The sequence below is a fragment of the Polistes dominula genome, unplaced genomic scaffold, assembly GCF_049000335.1.
Source record: "Polistes dominula isolate Pdom_NZ unplaced genomic scaffold, Pdom_raw_medaka contig_17, whole genome shotgun sequence".
Classification (NCBI taxonomy): Eukaryota; Metazoa; Arthropoda; class Insecta; order Hymenoptera; family Vespidae; genus Polistes; species Polistes dominula.
In genome coordinates, this window is record NW_028301049.1 from 4,011,124 (window position 1) to 4,033,350 (window position 22,227).

Sequence of the window (22,227 nt, forward strand, 5' to 3'; positions counted from 1 at the left end):
TGGTATTGAATGGGACATTAAAAGGGTCATAGAATATGAAAGTAGCTTCAGTTATTAGAAATATTAATTGGCATGTTTATTTTAAAACGTTATTTTAAAAAGTTTTTAATTCTATAAAATAATTACTTTATTAGAATAAATATACTTATTTTATTTATGTTTATTATTATAATAAATTATTTAGAAAAAAAAAACTGAATTTTCATTTATTTAAAAACGAACAATTTAGAACCATAATTAGAATCAAAAGCATCTATTTCAATCATTTATAAATATTTACTTATCTTTAAGATTTGTCTGTCATTGATAATTATTATTAAATGAACTTTTTTTTCTTATTTTTTTTTTTTTTACTTTACTTGTATGTAATTTTTTTTTTATTATAAAAGAATCCAAAAAATGGCATCATTAAGCGGCCAAGCGTATCAAAAGTAACTATTTTCAAAGGTAGAAGAGCCGAATTATTTTAATCAACTGTGTGAAATTACTACATTTTATTGTGGAAAAAAAATTTTTATAACAGGAGGCTTAGGATTTATAGAAAGGCTTATAATGGAAAAACTATTGAGGTAAAAATGTTTCATATATATTTTTGTTACCAATCAGACTTGTACATTCGTTATAATCTTTCAATCATAAATTTTAACTAAATTTGGATAGTATGTACAATAGGATAGTTCTTGTTAGTAGTTTTATTCTCCTCGAGAATCATATAGTAGTTTTATTTGTTTTATATTATTTAATAATGTACTTTAATTTACATTATAGTTTGAAATAAATAAGGAAAAATATTCTTTTAGTTTAAAGTCTACAAATTATTTTAACTTTTGTAACAGTAATGTAAGCTTACTAAATAGGAAAGAGAGCATAGAGTTTTTGTCATACAAAGAGATGAATTCTTTTTTTTTTTGGCAAAAATATAATTTCTTTAAAATTAATAAATTAAACAGATACCTTCTATCTAATAGTACTTGTTTTTAAAAATAAAGATAATTATTGTTTATTTTTCTCTTTTTCTACAAATCTCTTTAATTCTATATTAAACTTATACAATAATGTTTTATTTTATAAAAATTAATTTTCCGCTAAGAACTTTTACTATAAATGTCATTGCTAGATGCAGTTTGCAGATGTTGTCCAGAAATAGCAATAATTTATTTGCTGGTAAGGGCAAAGAAACAGAAGGATCCGCAAACTCGATTAAAAGAATATTTCAATAATGTTGTGAGTAAAGTTACACATTTTATACTTATTATTGTCGGAATAAAAGATGTCACCAATATTACAGTTTATATTTAAATCTTTAGACTTTTGATAGATTGAAGAGAGAGCAAAAAAATGTCGAAAATAAGATTATTCTGATTGAAAGAAACACAAGTCTATTGAATTTAGGATTGTCAGAGAAGGACAGCGAACGCATTAAAGATACCGATATAATTTTTCACAGTGCAGCATCCGTACGCTTTCTGGACAACATTCGTCTTATAGTTAATACAAATATTAAAGGAACAAAGGATTCTCTCTTGCTTGCACAGGAAATGACAAGCTTAAAGGTACTTTTTTTTTTTAGTTAAATCATCCAAATATAAATGCATATGTTCAAGCACAATTCCTCACTAGATCAATTTATTTAAATATAAACATTAGTTTAATTTGAAAAATAAATTGTTGTTACTTTGTAATCATTTTTTTTTTTTAATATTTCAGACAATACAATTATTATATATTCTATGTACTTCATAATTATTTATTATAATATTTGCGAAATAAAGAATTTAATACTAATTTCTCAATAAAATAGAAACATTTTTAAATAGAAAAGATATGACACGTTGTAAAAAAAACTATAGGCATGAATATTATCGCATCAATAATAAAAATAATAAATGTAGATCGAATTTTAACAGACCTTTCCTGTTTTTTATAATTCTTTTCTCATGATAAGGAACCGACCTTGGGGTGTAGGTAGCTGACAAAAACTATTTTCAAAATTCTATCTATCAAGATGGAATGCTGAATGCGATAGCTATAGATAGATACGAAAATTGTAAAATATTTGTCGACAGAAAGATACGCCGTCCTAATCCAAATAAATATAATATATATTTGTTTTTGAAACGCAGGTAGATGAATTTTTTTTCTCTTACACTTTTCACACTTTCTGTGAATGTGAGATATCTTTATCATGGGTTAGCATACGCAAGTATTTCTTTTTGTGTTGCAACTAATAACTGTAGATGCTGTTAAAGAAGGGAACAATTGTGGTCGTATTTTTTTCGTTTCATCGGGTTTTGTATTACAACGATTTTTAAATCTATTTCTATTTTCGTTGTTTTATTTTATAATATTAAAAATCTTTTTAAAAATTGTTTTTCTATATTTTTTTTCTATATTTGTAAAATAAGTTATATTATTTCATTCTTATTGAAAATATAAAGTAAATAAGGTTTATTTGTTTTTGTTACGTGTCTAGTTTTTTCTATTTAAAAACTTTTCTATTTTATTGATAAATTAGTATAAATTTCCTAAATACGCAAACATTATATTTAAAAAACATGTCTTCGGATATTTATAAGAAAAGTATTCTACAATGTTGTTTTATTTTTTTTCTCTGATGTATATGATAATCATTTCATTTTTTTTGTAAAATATTACAGACAATACAATTATTATATTCTATATATTTCGTAATTGTTAATTACAATATTTGCGAAATAAATAATTTAATAATTATTTTTCAATAAAATAGAAACATTTTTAAATAGAAAAGAAATGACACGTTTGGTAAAATAAAAACAGACCACGCACCTTCTTTCTTTATTTCGACCGTCGGTTCGTTTGAACCTTATACTTTTGTCGCATACCTACGTGCTTATCTCTGTTTATTCGTGTACTCTTCTATCGCTCCTACCTACAAACATTTCGAGTATCGAAAGAATACGTGTCCACGCTTTGTAGTATGCAGTCGCACACAATCGCACACATATACAACCAGGAGCGATAACTACGAAGCATAGCATAAAGAGGAGACCGAGAATAGAAAAAACTATATAGTCATATTCCGTCTCTCTCTCGCAGGCTAAATCCTATATGTTTGTCTCTTTTTCTCTCATTATTTAGTATAGCTTCGTTACATAGCTCCGTTTCCGTTTCTTTACTTTTCAGATCACTCCATTCTAAAGAAGTTTTCACTTCAAAAATACCATTAATTTAATTAAGTTCCTTTTTATCGATAGATAATAAATCGCTGGTAATCTAAAAATCATTATAAATTACATCGGCTTTCTTCCGCTGAGATTTAATAGGAAGTCCGCTATAATTGCTTGTATCCAGTGCATAAAAATCTCAAAAAAATATGGAAATAATAGTTCTTGTTAAAACGTAAGGTGTAGTACCTAAACACTGTTTTCGACGGGATTTCAAATCCCCCAGGTTTTATATAACTCTCTATAGCACTCCAAGTAACTGGACTTTGAACGGAGAAAACAGCATTATAAACTGGAGTCTCATCGTCAACGGGTAAGTATTTGTTATTTTTGCTGGAAAGATTAACACTCCGTGATATGAATCTACGATAAAAGTTCTTTCTTATTCACAGTAAATTTTATTTTAATAGTTGAACAAAAAGTTGATATTAGTGATAATTCAAAAAAGAAGAAACAAATTACCGTTTTTGTGCAATGTCCCATGCTGCAGCAATAATGTTGTTGACAACATAATCGGCAGGAATTAGGTCGCAAATAAGGTTTTTAACACAATATACTATTCGTAAAACATCGGTCGAGCTACCAAAAGCAACACCAGTAAATCCATAAAAATTGTTTATCTAACCAGCGATTGGTTCTTTTTCCGTGGAAACAACAATAGATAGCCGAACGATGCAAGTTGGAATTCCTTTAGAATATTGCCGTACAATATCTTCACAGATTTCCTTCGAAAATGCGTAAGTGTTTGGCCACTTATCCAGTAGCCTGTAAAATAAACTAATATGCTTATCGACTTTTCTCTCAGAAGAATGCAATAGGTTTCATGTTTTATTACTTTGGAGTAATTAAATCTAATTGATCTTCGGTTAAAATTTCTGTTAATCTAATTATGTCTTCTGTCTTCATAGGTGGATTATAGAATTTTTCTTCGATTTTATTGTATACACAGAGCGAGTAAGCCGTTAAAACATAAACAAAAGTCGCCCGGACAGCGAAAGATCCGTGGTTCGAGTCCCGGTCCACAGTCAGTCCAACGGTCCAATTTTTTTCACGAATCCTACATTATTATAAAATTAGAACAATTTATTTTTTAAATTAAACTAATGTCTATATTTAAATAAATTGATCTAGTGAGGAATTTTGCTTGAACATATGCATTTATATTTGGATGATTTAACTAAAAAAAAAAGTACCTTTAAGCTTGTCATTTCCTGTGCAAGCAAGAGAGAATCCTTTGTTCCTTTAATATTTGTATTAACTATAAGACGAATGTTGTCCAGAAAACGTACGGATGTTGCACTGTGAAAAATTATATCGGTATCTTTAATGCGTTCGCTGTCCTTCTCTGACAATCCTAAATTCAATAGACTTGTGTTTCCTTCAATCAGAATAATCTTATTTTCGACATCTTTCTGCTCTCTCTTCAATCTATTAAAAGTCTAAAGATTTAAATATAAACTGTAATATTGGTGACATCTTTTATTCCGATAATAATAAGTATAAAATGTGTAACTTTACTCACAACATTATTGAAATATTCTTTTAATCGAGTTTGCGGATCCTTCTGTTTCTTTGCCCTTATCAGCAAATAAATCGTTGTTATTTCTGGACAACATCTGCAAACTGCATCTAGCAATGACATTTATAGTAAAAGTTCTTAGCGGAAAATAAATTTTTATAAAATAAAACAGTATTGTCGTCTAAGTTTACATATAGAAGTAAATAGAGAAATAGAAAAAGAGAAAAATAAAGAATAATAATCGTTATTTTTAAAGACAGGTAGGTACTATTTGATGAAATGTGTCAGCTTAATTTAATATTTTTTTAGAAAATATTTTTGCTGAAAAAATTAGGAAAATTCAATTCCTGTTGTACAAAAGTTTAAATAATTTGTAGACAAAACTTGAGAATTATTTTGCTTGTTTATTTAAAATCATATTAATCTTTAGGAGAATAAATCTGTTAATAAGAACTATTCAATTTTATTTAAAAAAACTTATAACGAATGTACAAATCTGATTGATAACAAAAACATCTATAAAACATTTTTACCTCAAAAGTTTTTCCATTATAAGCTTTCCTATAAATCCTAAGCCTCCTGCTATAAAAATTTTTTTTCCAGAATAAAATGTAGTAATTTCACCCCGTTGATTATAATAATTCGACTCTTCTACCTTTGAAAATAGTTACTTTTGATACGTTTGGCCGCTTAATTATGCCATTTTTTGAATTCTTTTACAATGAAAAAAATATAACATACAATATACGTACATAAGTACGAAAAATTTCACTTAATAATAATTATCAATGCCAGACAAATCTTAAAGATAAATAAATATTTATAAATGATTGAAATATATGCTTTTGAAACTAATTACAGTTATAAGATATTTATTTTCGAATTACTGAAAAATTCAATTCTAATTTATATGAAAATAATATATTATTATTAAAAACATAAATGGAGTAACTATATTTACTTTTAAAAAGTGTTTATTATGTAGATATTAAAATTTTTCAAAAATAATAATGAATTTTTAGCAAATAATATTTACAATAACTGAAATCACTTTAATAATCTTCGGCTTCTATAACATATGTCATTATTATTATTTTTATTCACAAAAAAAATTAAACCTTTGAATTTAATTGGACTGACACTTAATCTTAAATATGTAAGTACACTAATTAAACTCAATTATATAATTTGGCCATTAATAATCTTCACATTTGGAAAAGATTTAAAATGTTAAAAAATAAAAAACTTACCTATTTATAATTCAAAAAGTATTTCCACAAAGAATATAATAAAATATGATAAGTGTTTGTCGATTTTAAACTATTAAAAAAAAACTGTTAATAACTTTTAATCTTATGAAGAACTAAGTATGTTTATAAGTGATTAAAAACGATTATAACAAACTGAGTATAAAAAACGTTCTCTCGGTAAAAATATCTATTGAACTTTTTCTAAGTAACTTAGTTCAACTCCAATGATCGATTGAATAATATTAGTTAGTAGGGCCTTGCATTTATATATATATTTTCCCACTCATATACAATGTAGACACTTCATATTATCAATTTGCATACAATACAACAGGAAACAACATAGTCACCGTGAGAATGTTCATTTTACAATAACAAGGATAGTTGCATTATTCTAAATTTTACACCGTCTCATAGAAATTTTTTATTGTAAACTATAACTTTTTTGACCAGGGTATACTCTCGAAGTAAACCAGCAATTTAGACAGCGTACAGTAGTCCCAAATTTATAATATGTTGCCAAAAAATCACAATATAGTTTAATATTTTGGAAAACTAGTATATGAATTTTTTTTGGAGTAGTTGACTACAAATCTAATATTAGTTTTTTGAAAAAAACAATGGGAAACATACAACTGAGGATAATAACTATGTCAATTTAAATGAAAGTAATGTTATTTGTGGCGAAATCGTTATTTTAATCGTGTCCTTTTTTATTGTTATTATCGGTAGGATTATTAGATCTGTGCTAGATAGATAAACATGAATTGCTATTCACGAGATAATTTTTTTGATAATAATGACTATTATTTAGGTAAATTACAACAAAATTACTTGGTTTCTTTCTTTTTCCGTTAGCCGTTAGTTATTGTCACTTGAAGATACTATAAATCTCTTATTTTAATTGAAGATTTTTATTCAAAAATTTATTCATAGAACCTGACTCCATATGTCATCCTTAGATCATAAAAACTGGGTCATTATAAATGGTGTCGTGAACTTATAGTAACGATCATTGTACGCGATAAAGTGTACAACTTGCTTAAGAAACTATTTCGATGGCCCAACTCGTAAATCGAAACATTCGATCTACAAGGAACAAAAAAAAATTTGTAAAATTTTTCGCTGAAGTATTACAAAGTTATAAAAGTATTTTATAAGTATATCGAAACATTTTGTCCGTCACGTGTAAGATTTTTCGTTTTCTCGTTGTCCAACGCAGCTGACTTAGACGTGTGTGGATGACTTAAAAGACCTTAAAGTAGACAAATTATGCAAAAGAAGAAACGAATCTGGCATTAAAGGGGTACTTTTTAATTGTTTATTTTGTTAAAAATAAACTTACAAGAATAAGTAGAACACGAACATTTCGCCGTTTTTACAACAACTCTACTCTACTCTACTCTACACAGATGCATCAGTAATCGTTGTAAGCCATGAATTAATAGATTATTTCGTACATGACAACGGAAAAAATATTGTATCTGTTTGAATCGACGAGGAGTCAATTTATTTTATTATTATATAATTTATATTATCATTTAATCTTTATATCGATTATTTTACGATATTATTATTTATATTTTTATAAGATTTATATCTTATTGATCGCAAATACGTGTAACATTATTTAACGACAATGTATAGAAGTGTACCATAAAGAAAAGAACGTACGAAAGTACGTCTTACAGAGTAACCAGATACTAAAAATGCGGTTAAATCAAGATTTTTGAGGGAATTATGGTCACAGGAATATACTTTGGCGGACATTGATATTGTCAATCTTTAGAAGTCTTCCAAATGTTCCAGTTTCTACTACTACATTCTAATTTCATATTTGTTTAAAATTTTTACGCGAATAATACTACTGATTTATATAAATTATATTTATTTGAGAAAAGTATTTCATGATATACGTATATATAACGTACAGGATTTTACGTCGATTTTAGATATTTAATAGATCTTCAAAAGGTAGATGTTATTGCTTGGAACTTGGACATATAATAAATATTAATTAATCTTAATCGTCATCAACATGGTCTCTGGAAACGATTACGCTATAGACTCTATAGGAAATTTTTTTACCTACATAAACATGAATGGACGTCATTGCTTATGTAAATAACCTGTGGAAACATTTTTTAAAGTATAAGATTTTTTACAATCGAATATACGTAATAGCATTTGAATTACCTTATTGAATTTATTTAATAAAGTTAATAAGAAGCAGTAATAATGAGTAGCTCGAATATGCTAATAAAGTTTTAGTTGATAGTATTGGTTGCACAAGTATATTCGAGGAATACGAAATAAGGTTTGGACGCTGATGTAGCATTTTTAATCTATTTGCATCATATGGAAATATGAAAAAAAATTCCCAAATCACCAAAAAACTTTTATTTTGTTTTTAGGTGTAAAATGTATAAAAATAAAAAAAAATAGGATATAACAAAAAGAAGCAAAATAACAAATCATCATTCCATCCAAGCAGTGTAACAGTTATTAGTATCGGTGATTCTCTTCGTGATCTTATACTGTTAGGGAGTGTGTTATTTCATAAATTAAATATTTGGATTCACTGCCGAACGTAGTGCGTATATATACGCTCTGGTGATAGTGACCAGAAAATTGAACGTAACATATACATACGCTTATGATGCAAATGGGTTAAAATACATGGAAAAATTTTGAAAAGTTACAATATTAACGAGTTTATAGAAAATCTAATAAAAATTCAGAAGATTGGGCGTCCTCACATTACACAAGATTGAAGTTCGCATAGAATAAATGAAATTAGTTTTTATGCTGATATTTTATCCTTAACCTAGTCAGGGCAGGGTAAAGTGTCTGCCGTAGCTCTAGGTCTAAGCAATAATAAAATTTATTAATAAAATTAGAATTTCTATTGTTGGGCGCCAGTTAGGTTTTCCTTAAGGGGGTATTCTACTTTGTAATTTTTTTTTTTTCAAATTTTTTTTTTTCGATTATTCGTAAGTAAATATATTTAAGAATACTCTCTGAAAATTTCAAAACGATCAGAGCATCCTAACTGTACTTTTTCGTCCCACGAATCTACCCGTGCGCGGGTAAAAAAAGTACTTAAAAAAACTTCAAATGCGTTTTTCTCGGAATCACATTTTTGAACCGCGTGTTGTAAAAATCTCCAAAACTAGCTATTCGATTCGTCTGAAATTTTTACCACATAATCTATACACATATATCAACCGGTGGTAGCAGATTTATAAAAAAATTGTCATTTTAACTATTTTTTTTTGGCAAGAAATGAGAAAAAAAAAGAGATTTTTTTGATAATTTTTTTTTCAACTAACGCCATTTTGTTATTTTTGCATGTAAATGAAAAAATCTGCTACCACCGCTTGCTGTAGTCTTTGTGAATATAAAACTATTCGAGTTTTTCATTTCAGATAATCCGATGTCCAGATTTTTACAACAGTGCAAAGGCTAGACTATTTTTAGGCGATCAGTTCAAGGGCCTTTCCAATGTATATAGAGCGTAAAAAATAAATAAAAAAAAATTTTTTAATGTACTTTAAGAGTATATTTATTAAGCACAACAAACCCTACATCAATATCTTTCTTAGTTTTCTAATAAAAAATTGACAAAAATACCTATTTTTTCGAGCGACTAAAGTAGAATACCCCCTTAAGGTAGTATTTTCCATATGTTTTTTGTAACGTCTTTATTTTGTCTATCCTAAAATGTTTGTTAAATTGCGCAAGAATGTAGATGAAAACAGGAAATAGAAAACCATACTAGCAAAAAAAATTTTATACCTTAGTTTTAAAAAAAGGATTATTTATAATTGCCTAATTTCTAACGAATTATATTTCCTTTGATAAACATCCTAACATTTTGGTGACTATTTATAACTATCGCATTTAGCATTCGGTTTTTATTGCTTGAATTGTGAAAAGTGCACTTTTTATCAGTTGTTCCACCCAGAGACCATACCGGTGACCTTTATTATATATAGTAATAATATTATAATACATAAATCCTACAATTATCTTACTCTTAAAACTGTCCATTCATTTCATTCTCTCGAAACTTAGATTTTTGAAGGTTTCACTTCTAACACATGTGATCTGCACACATGATTTTTTTTCTTATTTTTTGCAAAAAAAAAAAATAGTAAAAACGAAATTTTTTTATACATCTGCTACCAGCGGTTGATATATGTGTATAGATTATGGGGTAAAAGTTTCAGACGAGTCGAATAGCTAGTTTTGGAGATTTTATAAATACGCGGTATAAAAACGTGATTCCGAGTAAAACGCATTTAAAGTTTTTTTAAGTAAAAAACAACGAAAAACGTTAACTTACGCTTAATCAGCGATTCCTGAACCATACACTATGCCTTCTGACTGCTCCAGAAGATAATGTTCTTCAAGTCTAGCTTGTCTTTTTTTTGCTCTGTTTTCCTTGAAAGCTTCAGACGAGCGGCGATTTTCTTTGACAACGCGCTCGTTGTCTCGTTTGCTGGCATACTGAGCAGCGGTTTCGCCGATTGTAATGCCCATTACCTCGCGTCTCCAGTTTTCACCCCGTATATGACTCAAGCCATTTCTGACGATTTACCTGAATATTTATAGAGGTACAAAGAACGTATTATTAAAATGTCAGGAGTCAATTCAGTAAAATTCATACATGTATTTAACTTTTAATTTAAATTTTAACAGAATTTTGCAAGAATTTTATTATCTTTATTAAAAACAGTTAAAAAGGTCAAGTATAATATAATTACAAATTCAGCAGGTTGTTCCGAATTGTTTGTACTATCGCGTTTGTGATTCAGGTTAATGATATTAGTATCTTCAATATTTTGATATAAAATACCGACTGTATCATGCAACGTGTCTTTGCCACTCGACGTCTCAACAAAACGGTCATATTTATTATATGCAACTCCTGTAAAACGTTTTAGAGCTAGTATCGTATTTTCGGGAGATATATTAGATACACTACATGTATTAGGTTGGTGCGTATGAAATGTCGGATTCTCTTTACATGCGGACGTTTGTCTCCCTGTTTTCGTTATACTTTTGTCTTTGGCATAACCTCATTCATAGTCGTATTGTCCATTGCCAGAGACTCATTTCAGCAAAATAGGTTTTCTCGAAGGTCTTCCCTTTTGTTATTTCTTTTGAGTTTATTGTCGATATGAATTCTGCCGACATTCGCGTCATTTTCTTATATGAGTACAAACTTGGTAATAGTGCTGCAAAAGCTGCACGCAACATAAACCAAGCGTTTGGGGAGAATACGGTTAACGATCGGAAAGTGCAGCGTTGGTTCGAAAAATTTCGGACTGGCGATTTTTCACTGCAAAATGAGCCGCGCGGAAGACCCAAAACGTCTGTGAAGAATGATGACCTGAAGGCTCTAGTGGAAGCGGATCCAGCCGTATCCACGAGGGAACTTGCTATCAGGATGAAAGTTGACCATACAACGATATTGAGACACCTTTCTGAGATTGGCAAGGTTAAGAAGATGGACAAGTGGGTACCGCACGCACTGACAGAGCGAAATAAGCTGGATCGGTTAAACGTATGCTCATCATTGCTAACCCGATTTCACCGAAAGCCATTTTTCGATCGGATCATTACGTGTGACGAAAAATGGGTTCTTTATGACAATAGAAAGAGGTGTGCTCGGTGGATTGAGAAGGATGAGGTTTGTGCCCATACTCCAAGGCCATCGCTTCATCCACGGAAGATTTTGATCACAGTTTGGTGGAACGCGGCTGGGGTAATCCATTATTCGTTCCTTCGACCTGGGGAGACAATTACGGCCGAAAAGTACTGCCAGTACATTGATGAGATGCACGATAAGTTAAAAATTTTACGCCCATCGCTTGTGAATCGGCATGGCCCGCTACTGCTCCATGACAACGCTCGGCCGCATACATCGCACAAAACAATTGCGAAACTGAACGAACTGGAATATGAAGTTTTGCAGCATCCACCATATTCACCGGATCTCTCGCCGACCGATTTTCATTTTTTCAAGCATTTAGAGCTGTTTTTAAGGGCAAACACTATGAAAATGAAGACAGTCTAAAAAACTCGATATCAGAGTTTATTAATTCTAAAGACCAAAATTTTTTTAAGACAGGCATCTACGCTTTAAAATCTCGTTGGGAGAAGTGTATTGAAGCGAATGGAGCATACTTTGATTGAATAAACAGCTTTTGAAGAAAGATATGCAGTTTTATACAATCACTTAAGAATCCGACATTTCATACGCACCAACCTAATAGTAGCAGTAATTTCTGTCTCAAGTTCTTCAATGATATTGTAACTACAGCAATGACCGTACTTATTTAGAAGATCAACGACTTTACGACTACTTGTTATACTTTTAAATGTAATTCCTAAAGTCATATGTTTAGATGTTTTGATTTTTCCGTTGTGTATCGCGTAAATTAAATCTTGAGAAAAAGAATCTACTTTACGCAAATTGGCATAACTTTTCTTTGATCTTGAGTCAATGCCACATAAAAGATGAAGCATGAAATCCGTCAGATCTTTTGGGATTTCACATTCCCCTTCGATAATATAGGTGACTTTTAAATTACGTGGAAGTGTTTTTTTTTTAATAACAACATTTTCTTTCTTAACATCAAAACAGCGCGAGATATCATTTCAGTATCATATAAATTTGAAAAAGTTTCATTAGTAATAACGCAGCCATCGGTAGGAGCAATTAACCTTTTTTTTTCTCATGACAATGACTTGAATTTTTTTGCCAAAAGTTGCTGTTAGTTTTTCTAAAAGATGTTAAGATGTTGATTGGTATATTTCACATTGTAACATTTAAATTCTCGAACATAAAATTTTTCAAGAACTTCATTGTAAAAATCTGTGATAAACTGTAATAAGCAGCATTCTTTGTTTTTTATTATTTTTTTCTTAACCAAGTCAAAAATATCCGCGTACGCTAATCTATGAAATTTTTTTCTTTTCTCCATACTGCTTTTAGGAGTTGTTGGTTGGATATCTTTAGAAAGATATTATTGAAAGTAGAATTAAAAATAACTAGTATCGTAAAACTAAAAAGTTGTTGCAAAGAATTTTTTTTTGTTATAGAGTGAGTACCCAGCAAAAAAAATGCAAGTAAAGTGTATTGCTGTGTATTTGGTTGTACAAGCATAGCTTGTCGTGATGAAAAAATTAGGTTTTTTCAAATTCCCCCTCGTAAACAACAATAAGTTTATGAAATAAACAAATTTGGTGATAAAGAAATAATTGATAGACATATAGCTTGGGTACGAGCGCTAAAAATTGGAAAAAGTATAACTCCCAATATGAAAGTCTGTTCACTCCATTTTATTAACCCTTTCGCTACGGGACGGATCTCCGCCGAGGTACTCCCGCTGTACGGCGCGCTACACCGAAACAGTGTACGGTGCACGCAACGTTCGAGCCAGTGTCGTAAGACTGATGATCGAGGCATTTGGTTTATTATTGAAGCCCGTAAAAAACAAATGATGACAAACAAATGATGGAAAAGAAAGGGGTTAAAGGCAATTGATTAACCAATAGTAGGAGGGTCTACCTACCAGTATCTCCCGAAGGAAAATCTTATGTTTTGGGAAAGGGACACAATGCATAGAGAATCGTGATCTAGAATGTTATTTCCTTTTATGATATCGTACATGCTTAGATAAGAATCAGAAACCTTCAAAGGGAACGACACGAAATGACGGGTTTTTATTGCACCATATGTTTCTTTGATTATTGAGATAGTTTGGCAATTTATGGCCCTTCGGAATTTCTTAATGTTTTAGGTAGACAGTACCTTATACCTGCTGCCTATATGGTTTTCTTCAAATGAAATTTAATATTTGAAGAAATAATTGAATATAAGTTATCGTATACACATGGTTTAGTACCGAACATATACAATTACGCGACATCTTCAGCGAGAGCGACTATAGTCGCCCGTAGTACCTGAGCGGCATCATATGGAAAGCGACTATAGTCGCCCGTAGTACCTGAGTGGCATCACATGGAGAGCGACTATAGTCGCTCGTAGTAGCGAAAGGGTTAAAGATGATTTTTTAGCTTCACGTGAGTATTTTCAACAATTATTTTTTCTGGTTATTATAAATTGTTAAATCAATAAATTTACTCATGCCTATAATGTTTTGGTGTATTGTTATAGCTATTGATTCAACTCGAACTTATTTAAAAAAAAGTATTCTTAGTAAAAAACTTCCTTTAGGATCATCCAAAGAATGTGCTTGTCCTGTAGATCAAATAGATTCTCGAGAAAAAAGAATACGTAGAAGATCAATTGAATTAGTGACAGTTAATGATATTGCAATACTGCAAACACATATTTACAAATACACCTAAACCAGCCTTGTATGAACAACTCATTCCAATTATTTGACCATTTCTTAATATTTCACCAGTTATTTCATGTGGATTTCCTTTAATATGTGAAGTTTGTAAACAAAAAGCTAAAATACTTATAATATTACAATCACTGCTTGGTACTTGCCCACATTTAATCACATGTCCAGCATTTAACACACTTTCACCACCAACAAAATTTTTATTGCTTGGTTTTGTGCAAGCAAATTTAAAAATTTCTTGCATTGTAAGTTTCATTTTATTCAGTTTAATTATAAAAAAATTATAATAATAATATAAATAATAAGTAATAAAAAATAACATATAAATAATAATGTTATACACGTTGTTCTCTATTTTAGTTATGGAAGTAATGCACAGCACCATCCAGTCTCTAGTTCATATTTTTCCCGCTAGGGTAAGCCCCGCCCCTGCTAGAGATCCCAATACATTTTATATCAAATGAATACATCTATTTAAAAAGTGAAAACATCTTCAGGGTTGTATTCAATGAGTCACCACTGATTCTATATCTATAGAAAAACTCTTCCATACTATTATACCCTGACCCTTTTTACCTTTGTTCGTTAGATATCTATATATATAAATAAGGCTAACTTTCGGAAATTTTTATTAGTCATTTGAGATATATGTAATTTTTAAGTTTATAAACAATTAAAAGACAAAACAATTTACTTTGAATCATAAGTTCGTACCTTTGCCCTTTTCTTATCATATACCGAGACCCATATAAGCGCCCTTTTCACCAGTTTCTCTTTCAGTATATTTTACTCTCTCGTGTAACGAGTATCTAATTGTTTTATTTTTCTCTCTTTAAATAGATCTATTTTATTATAATAAAAAAAATTTTATAATTATTACAACTTTGTATTCGTATAGAGGATACGCGCAATGGGTAAGTAAAAACTATATATACAAGTGAGATTCTCCTTCTCCTGTTAGTCTTCAGAACGGATATCTAATCAAAGAAAAGGAAGGAATTTCGCGATGTTGTCAAAGGTTGACATAGAAAGAAAAAAACTCTATTCACGGATATGCAATATTTAATATAAAGAAATAAGTATACGAAATAATTAATGGTATAATAAAACGTCTTTTCTCTTTAGCCGCTAAACGATGACCAAATCTCGCTCGCTTTTCTTTGATTTCCTTCTTTGGACGACGCTCTCGCTGATGCTATTCGGCTGTTTATTTCTTATTTGTTCATCTTTTATCTGATTGCACACGATACTCTTTGGCTCACTTATGCCTAACTGTTCTCACTCACACCTCTCACACTCTTCACACTCTAACACCCCACACTCGGCCATTCTGCTATTTCTTCGGTCCCCGAAGAAAACTCTTCAAACGGTTTCATAATTCATTACGGTTTCATTACCGTTGTGGTAAGTACCTTTGGTCCTTTACCTTCACCCTCACGAATCACTTCATATCTATTCTTCTCTTTAAATTTAGATATCTTATACGGTTCTAAAAATATCTTATGTATCTTTAATCATTTACCGAATTGTGTGCGTCTTTTCGCCACTAAATCGCCTTCATTATATACAATCGCTTTCTTACACTTACATCTGTTAACTTCAATCGATCGTCTCGATGATGTTATCCGTTAAAGTCATAATCTATTGGAGATTCTTTAATTAGAATGTCAAATGATTCTTCTATTATCTTTTTTTCGTGTATCATCATTATTTCGTCCTTTTTAATCTCTTCTTCTTTGATTTTTTCTCTAGGTTCCACTTCAAACGGAGTTTATACTTCTCCTGAAAATACTACTGCAGTTACTACAAGTTTTTCAAGCTCACTTTCATCTATCACTGGTATGTCTTCTTTGATTTCTTTTATTTATATCTTTTCCAAATCTTCGATAATTTCTGCTTCTGGTATCTGGTTTATTTCTCTTCACACTCTCACACCCCACATACATATACTCTTAACATATTTCTTAGAAATTAAAACACACACAAAAATGATAAAAAAAATGAACGCATTGAACGCTGGCACTCCTCACATTGTTTGTCTCTTACGAAGAAACAGATAATGATTTTTAAATTAGTTTTTACAGAGTGATTATTAGTTTGATTTTGAACAGAACAATATCTATGGATTCTAAGAATTTATATATGGACAGAAAAAAATCAACATTTATAAGAAAAATATACTTCAACATTTAAAACATGCTTATATATAGTAAAAAGCAGAATCCTACAATAAAATATGACCGAAGTTCAATGTGTTAACATAGTTCAAGTGCATATTTTATCTACCTTGTTTTAATATATCATATTATGAAAGATATCAACTTTTGTGTGTGTGTGTGTGTGTATGTATGTATGTGTGTGGGCAACCAATACATAATAGACATAATAATCGAATGTCTTTCTGATACAAATCTAAATGTTCTAAATCAATATAATATGTTCTCTTTTTTTAATTACCTGCAATTATATATGTATTTCAAAGAGTTTTTTTTTAATACTAATTTTGTTTTTTTGTTACAGAACAATCACAAAAATACAGGCTTTTAACAATAATATTTTTAGTGTTTATAATTACTATGCTTTTCACTTGTTCTTATTTGATTCCATTAAGCAAAGCTTATTATCGGAATTCTGAAGATATTCTATAGAATGCATTTTTTGATTGAAAATAGTAAGTATAATTGTAAAATGATTTTTTATATTAAACGCTATTTTCACTTAATACAAACCTTTATTTTTATAATGTAAAAAATCAGTTTAAAAGACAATCGACCCATCAGTTCATATTTCACTTTCAGTACAATAAAAAAGTAAAGTATCTATTCCGTTTTTGTCTCTTAAAACGCTCCAAAGCACACAAAGTGTTTGGAAAAACAATAAATTTTTTCATTTCAGAAAGTCGCAAAAATATCCAGTTTTTAAGAACATGAAGAATATCCTCAAATTTTCGGAAAGCAAGACGATACATGCATTTAATCATAACAGGCAGATCTAATTAATTATAATATTAAGGACAATTATGATCAAAATAATAAACTAAAAATCACTTGTCAACTCTATTTTAATAAATGTAATTAATAATTATGGGAGTTTATGAGTGATTTTTAATTATACAGTTTCCTTACAATTACAATCATAATGACAATAATGAATCCTTCCGAATATTTTAATAATGAGGATGGTATCATATGCAAAAGAGATAATAGGCGATCATAAGTAGGGTTTTTGTTGAAATATATCGAATACAGACCAAATCTTTACTATTCGGCAAATCTTGTAGAAAAAAGAGAATTTGATTTACCGTTACACCAACTGTATATCTGTTTTAAAAGTGCGATTGATTCAATAAAATGGATAAAATGTTTGAAATTGTAATACGACAGAGTATACCAAAAAAACTGATTAACCTTATTTAAGTTTGCTTAAAAGAAACTAGAAGTAAAGTAAAAATAGGCAATTTCATGTAGGAAACATTTATTAGGCATAGCGGTTTAAAACAGGGGGTCAAAGTGCTATCAAAAAAAAAAATGCAGAAACGTGAATGCTGGTCGGTAAAGTGTTAATAGCGCGAAAACCCTAATAAACATAAGAAATGAACTGCGGCTGCAAATAAGCGTGACATAAAAACAAATATATGGTCACACAGTAATATCAAAATTTACATACAGTACAATCATGCTATCAGTAGTTCTTTATGATAGCGAAACGTAGTCACTTACGTTACGGGACAAAAAAAAATTTTTGGTATTAAAAAAAAAATCATGTGTCCAGATCACACGTGTTAGAAGTGAAACCTTCAAAAATTTAGGTTCCAAGAGAATGAAACGAATGCACAGTTTTAAGAGTAACATAATTGTAGGATTTATTTATTATAATATTATTACCATATATATTAAAGATCACCGGTATGGTCTCTGGGTAGAATAGCTGATAAAAAGTACATTTTTCCCAATTTAAGCAATAAAAATGGAATGCCAAATGCGATAGCCATAGATAGAAACAAAAATGGTAGAATGTTTGTCGGTGGAAGGATATCATATCTTTTTTTAGCCTAAGTAAATATAATATATATTTTTTTGAAACTCAGGTAGATAAATATTTTTTCATTTACACTTTTCACACTTTCAGTGAATGTGACATATTTTTATTATGGGTTAACAAATACAAGTATTTCATTTTGTGTTACAACTAATACCTGAAGATGCTGTAAAAGAAGGGAACAATTCAGGTCGTATTTTTTTCGTTTCATCGGGTTTTGAATTACAACGATTTTAAAATCTATTTCTATTTTCGTTGTTTTATTTTATAATATTAAAAATTTTTTTAAAAATTTATTTTCTATATATATAGTCATTTATTGTCGAGTTATAAAATTCATAAACAAAAATGAAATTTGTCTAAAAATCATCAAATTTAAATCTTCAATATCATTCGAATGGATGACTATTAAAAGGTGCACAATACAAATTTTTGTAAAAAATTAGCTGCTCTATAAAAATAGTGTCTTATGTTTTGGCGATTAAATTAAGCCTTCAAAAGATATTCAGAGACAAAAATCAGTACGCATGAAAGTTTGATGATGAATATCCTTTGAACGCTTAATTTAATCGCCAAAACATAAGATACCATTTTTATAGAGCAGTTAATTTCCTACAAAAATTTGTATTGTGCACTTTTTAATAGTCATTTATTGTCGAGTTATAAAATTCATAAGCAAAAATGAGATTTGTCTAAAAATCATCAAATTTAAATCTTCAATATCATTCAAATGGTGAGGTTTACGGAAAAAGTATAAGATACCTTTCTTGTAGAGCATTAAATTTCCTACAAAATTCTTCAACAACATTTTTCTGTACAATCAATAAATAATGAGGTATGAATTTTATTCTATTGGACTGTGAAAAAAATAAAAAACTGCGATGCGGAGGATCTTCCTATTAAAATTAAGAGCTCATATTGGGTGAGAATTCTTTTAAGGTGTCTAGGAACCCATTTTTGCGTGGCACTTGAAAAAAAAAATAAGTCATTTTTTCGACCCACCCTAATATATATATATATATATCCCTTTGGTACACAATGTTAAATTATTCAAGAAGCTATGGTTTGGCTTCAGGTAAAATCGATTAATAAAAAACAAAGTAAATATAATAAAAAGCAAAATTTAGTAATATTCTTTTATAGATAACACTTTCGTTATTTTAATCAAATCTTTTTTATTCTTTTTATCTTTGAAATATTTAATTCGGAGCGGGGAGAAAGATATCAGTGAAGAGACAGAGAGAGAGAGAGATTTTCATAAGGATACGTTCGGAAAATTATTACTCGGAAGTTTGTCCCGTTTATTAATAACCGGGTTATTACGTGGTTACGTATATTAGAAATTCAGTACGTTTATAGTAGTAGTTGTTACTGTGTTGTAGTAATAGTAATAGCAATAGCGTTCGTAATAGCGACGTTTAGATTTGTCAGAGCACGTAGCAATTTTCTTTATAGACTACAGGCCCGACCTTAAAAATCGATGGGTCAAATGATCCTGCAGGAAACCTATATTGGACGATAGAAAGGCATAAAATAATAATTTTTGGCACTATGCCGTGACTTGTAAGCTATCCAACTGAGTGCAGGTGAGAATTAAAAAGCACAAAATAACCGGGTGCTTTTTTATCAAATGATTGTTTACGGCATTCTTACCATCTGTCGATCCATCGAAAATAATGAGAAAATACGTAGTGCCGTTAAAAAATAGTAAGCCACAAAGTCGGAAAAAATTGTTGGTTTTCTGACAAAACCCCGGGTCTATTACATCATTTGATTATGAACGGCGTTTGTTTCATACAATTTATATACCTAATCTAATTGATTATTTCGCAACGCCGTGCAAAAATCATGCAACAAGGGAGAAAAATCCAGGGTTAAAATCCACCTTTTTCCACGGGTCTGGGGGATGATCTGAAAAACAACGGCATCAGTTTCAGTTTATTTATTAGCACTCAGAAGTACTAATTAAAAGAATGCCGTTTAAAAATTGTGGTTTTTTGAATGTATATCAATTATTAACTTAATATAATCGTATATTTGATTTTTACAGCTGTAACATCATTGGACTCTGTACGGCAACTTGTTTTTTAACATTATATCTGTATTATTGCCGTTAATAAAAAACTGTTCTAAATAAAATATAGAGAAAACAAAAAATGAAATTTTTTCATTTTTTGTAAAAGTTTAGGTTGTCGTACATTAATAACATAAAGCAATTTCTTAAATGTTATTGTTGTTTTGAATAGTATAAGGGTCAATGAATTAAGAAAAAATCATGCCGTTGATTTTAATGAAGACCATATTATTGGCAAATAAAAATAACACTACCGTTTTTATGGGTACTTTATTGTCATCTAATACTGTACAACATTAGCATATTTTTGAAAGAAACAATTAATAATATGTAAAAATCATTATGCCGTTTATTTAAAATGAAACAGTGTCTATATTATATCCAAAAAATAAAAACTATTAAACTCAGTATTAACATTTTTCAATAATTTTCGATGAAATATACTTCAAACATTGTTATAATTTGTTTATATAGAAAACATTAATTAAAAATAAAAAGTACTACAATTTTATTGAATCATTTCACATATGTTTTATGAGTAAACAATAAAATTGCTGATAGCTGACTTAAACTACACAATTTTTATTGGAAAAAATATATATATTTTTAATTTTATGACTTGCTTATTTATTATTGAAAGTACAATTGAAAATAACTAGTATTGTTAAACTAAAAAGTTGTTATAAAGAATTTTTTTGTTACGGAATTCCCTGCAAGAAAAAATAAAAGTAAAGTCTATTGCTGTGTATTTGGTTGTACAAACAGAGCTTGTCATGATGAAAAAATTAGGTTTTTTACCTTCACGTAAGTATTTTCAACAATTATTTTTTCTGGTTATTATAAATTGTTAAATCAATAAATTTACTCATGCCTATAATGTTTTGGTGTATTGTTATAGCTATTGATTCAACTCGAACTTATTTAAAAAAAAAAGTATTCTTAGTAAAAAACTTCCTTTAGGATCATCCAAAGAATGTGCTTGTCCTGTAGATCAAATAGATTCTCGAGAAGAAAGAATACGTAGAAGATCAATTGAATTAGTGACAGTTAATGATATTGCAATACTGCAACAATATATTTACAAATACCACTTAAACCAGCCTTGTATGAACAACTCATTCCAAATATTTGACCATTTCCTAATATTCCACCAGTTATTTCATGTGGATTTTCTTTAATATGTGAAGTTTGTAAACAAAAAGCTAAAATACTTATAATATTACAATCACGACTTGGTACTTGCCCACACTTAATCACATGTCCAGCATTTAATACACTTTCACTACCAACAAAATTTTTATTGCTTGGTTTTGTAATATGTTTATGTAATATACACCTACACATACATATACAATATGCGTATATATTATATTGTATGTATACTTCGCGTTCATACTACCCTCCTGAACACTATATGTATGTATTAAAAATGTAAATTAAAAAATAGACAAGTAATTTAATAAATAAACCATTCATTTAATAATTAATATTTTTTATTTGATTAATATTATTTTAAAGGAGAGTTCATTTTATGAAGCAAACAACAAAATGAAAATTATATACATTTACGATTTTTATTACTTTTTTATGAATATGAATTATTAAATTTGTACGGCATTAATTTTTTATAGAAAATTGCATTAAATAAAAATAAAATATCTTAATGCCGTACAAAAATATGTCGTACTAAGTATCACTCAAAAGTACATTTTTTTACATGGATTTTTCTGAAGTTTTTTTCCTCCTACAGACC

At 29.2% G+C, this 22,227-nt stretch overlaps 2 protein-coding genes across 6 annotated transcripts; one reads left to right on the forward strand and one right to left on the reverse strand.

The window, feature by feature from the left end:
* Positions 1-564: 564 nt before the first annotated feature.
* LOC149031589 (fatty acyl-CoA reductase 1-like) lies at positions 565-10,492 on the reverse strand. 5 transcript variants are annotated; one of them, XM_089175514.1, is made up of 7 exons: positions 10,324-10,492; positions 4,729-4,835; positions 4,400-4,645; positions 4,042-4,263; positions 3,669-3,971; positions 3,396-3,569; positions 565-3,255 (listed from the first exon to the last, which is right to left on the reverse strand). In XM_089175514.1, exons 1-4 carry the CDS (start codon positions 10,346-10,348, stop codon positions 4,255-4,257), a joined length of 387 nt encoding a protein of 128 aa, XP_089031640.1. In that variant the 5' UTR covers positions 10,349-10,492; the 3' UTR covers positions 565-3,255; positions 3,396-3,569; positions 3,669-3,971; positions 4,042-4,254. The 5 variants fall into 5 exon arrangements, with proteins under 5 accessions (XP_089031640.1, XP_089031641.1, XP_089031639.1 ...); XM_089175515.1 differs by having other exon boundaries at positions 565-3,569; positions 4,729-4,829; XM_089175513.1 differs by having other exon boundaries at positions 565-3,539.
* Positions 10,493-11,160: 668 nt separating this feature from the next.
* On the forward strand, positions 11,161-12,252 carry LOC149031590 (histone-lysine N-methyltransferase SETMAR-like). The gene is given in 2 exon segments (XM_089175452.1): positions 11,161-12,025; positions 12,028-12,252. Coding segments are annotated over 2 exon segments (1,017 nt in total). The 3' UTR covers positions 12,180-12,252.
* The last annotated feature ends 9,975 nt before the right edge of the window (positions 12,253-22,227 follow it).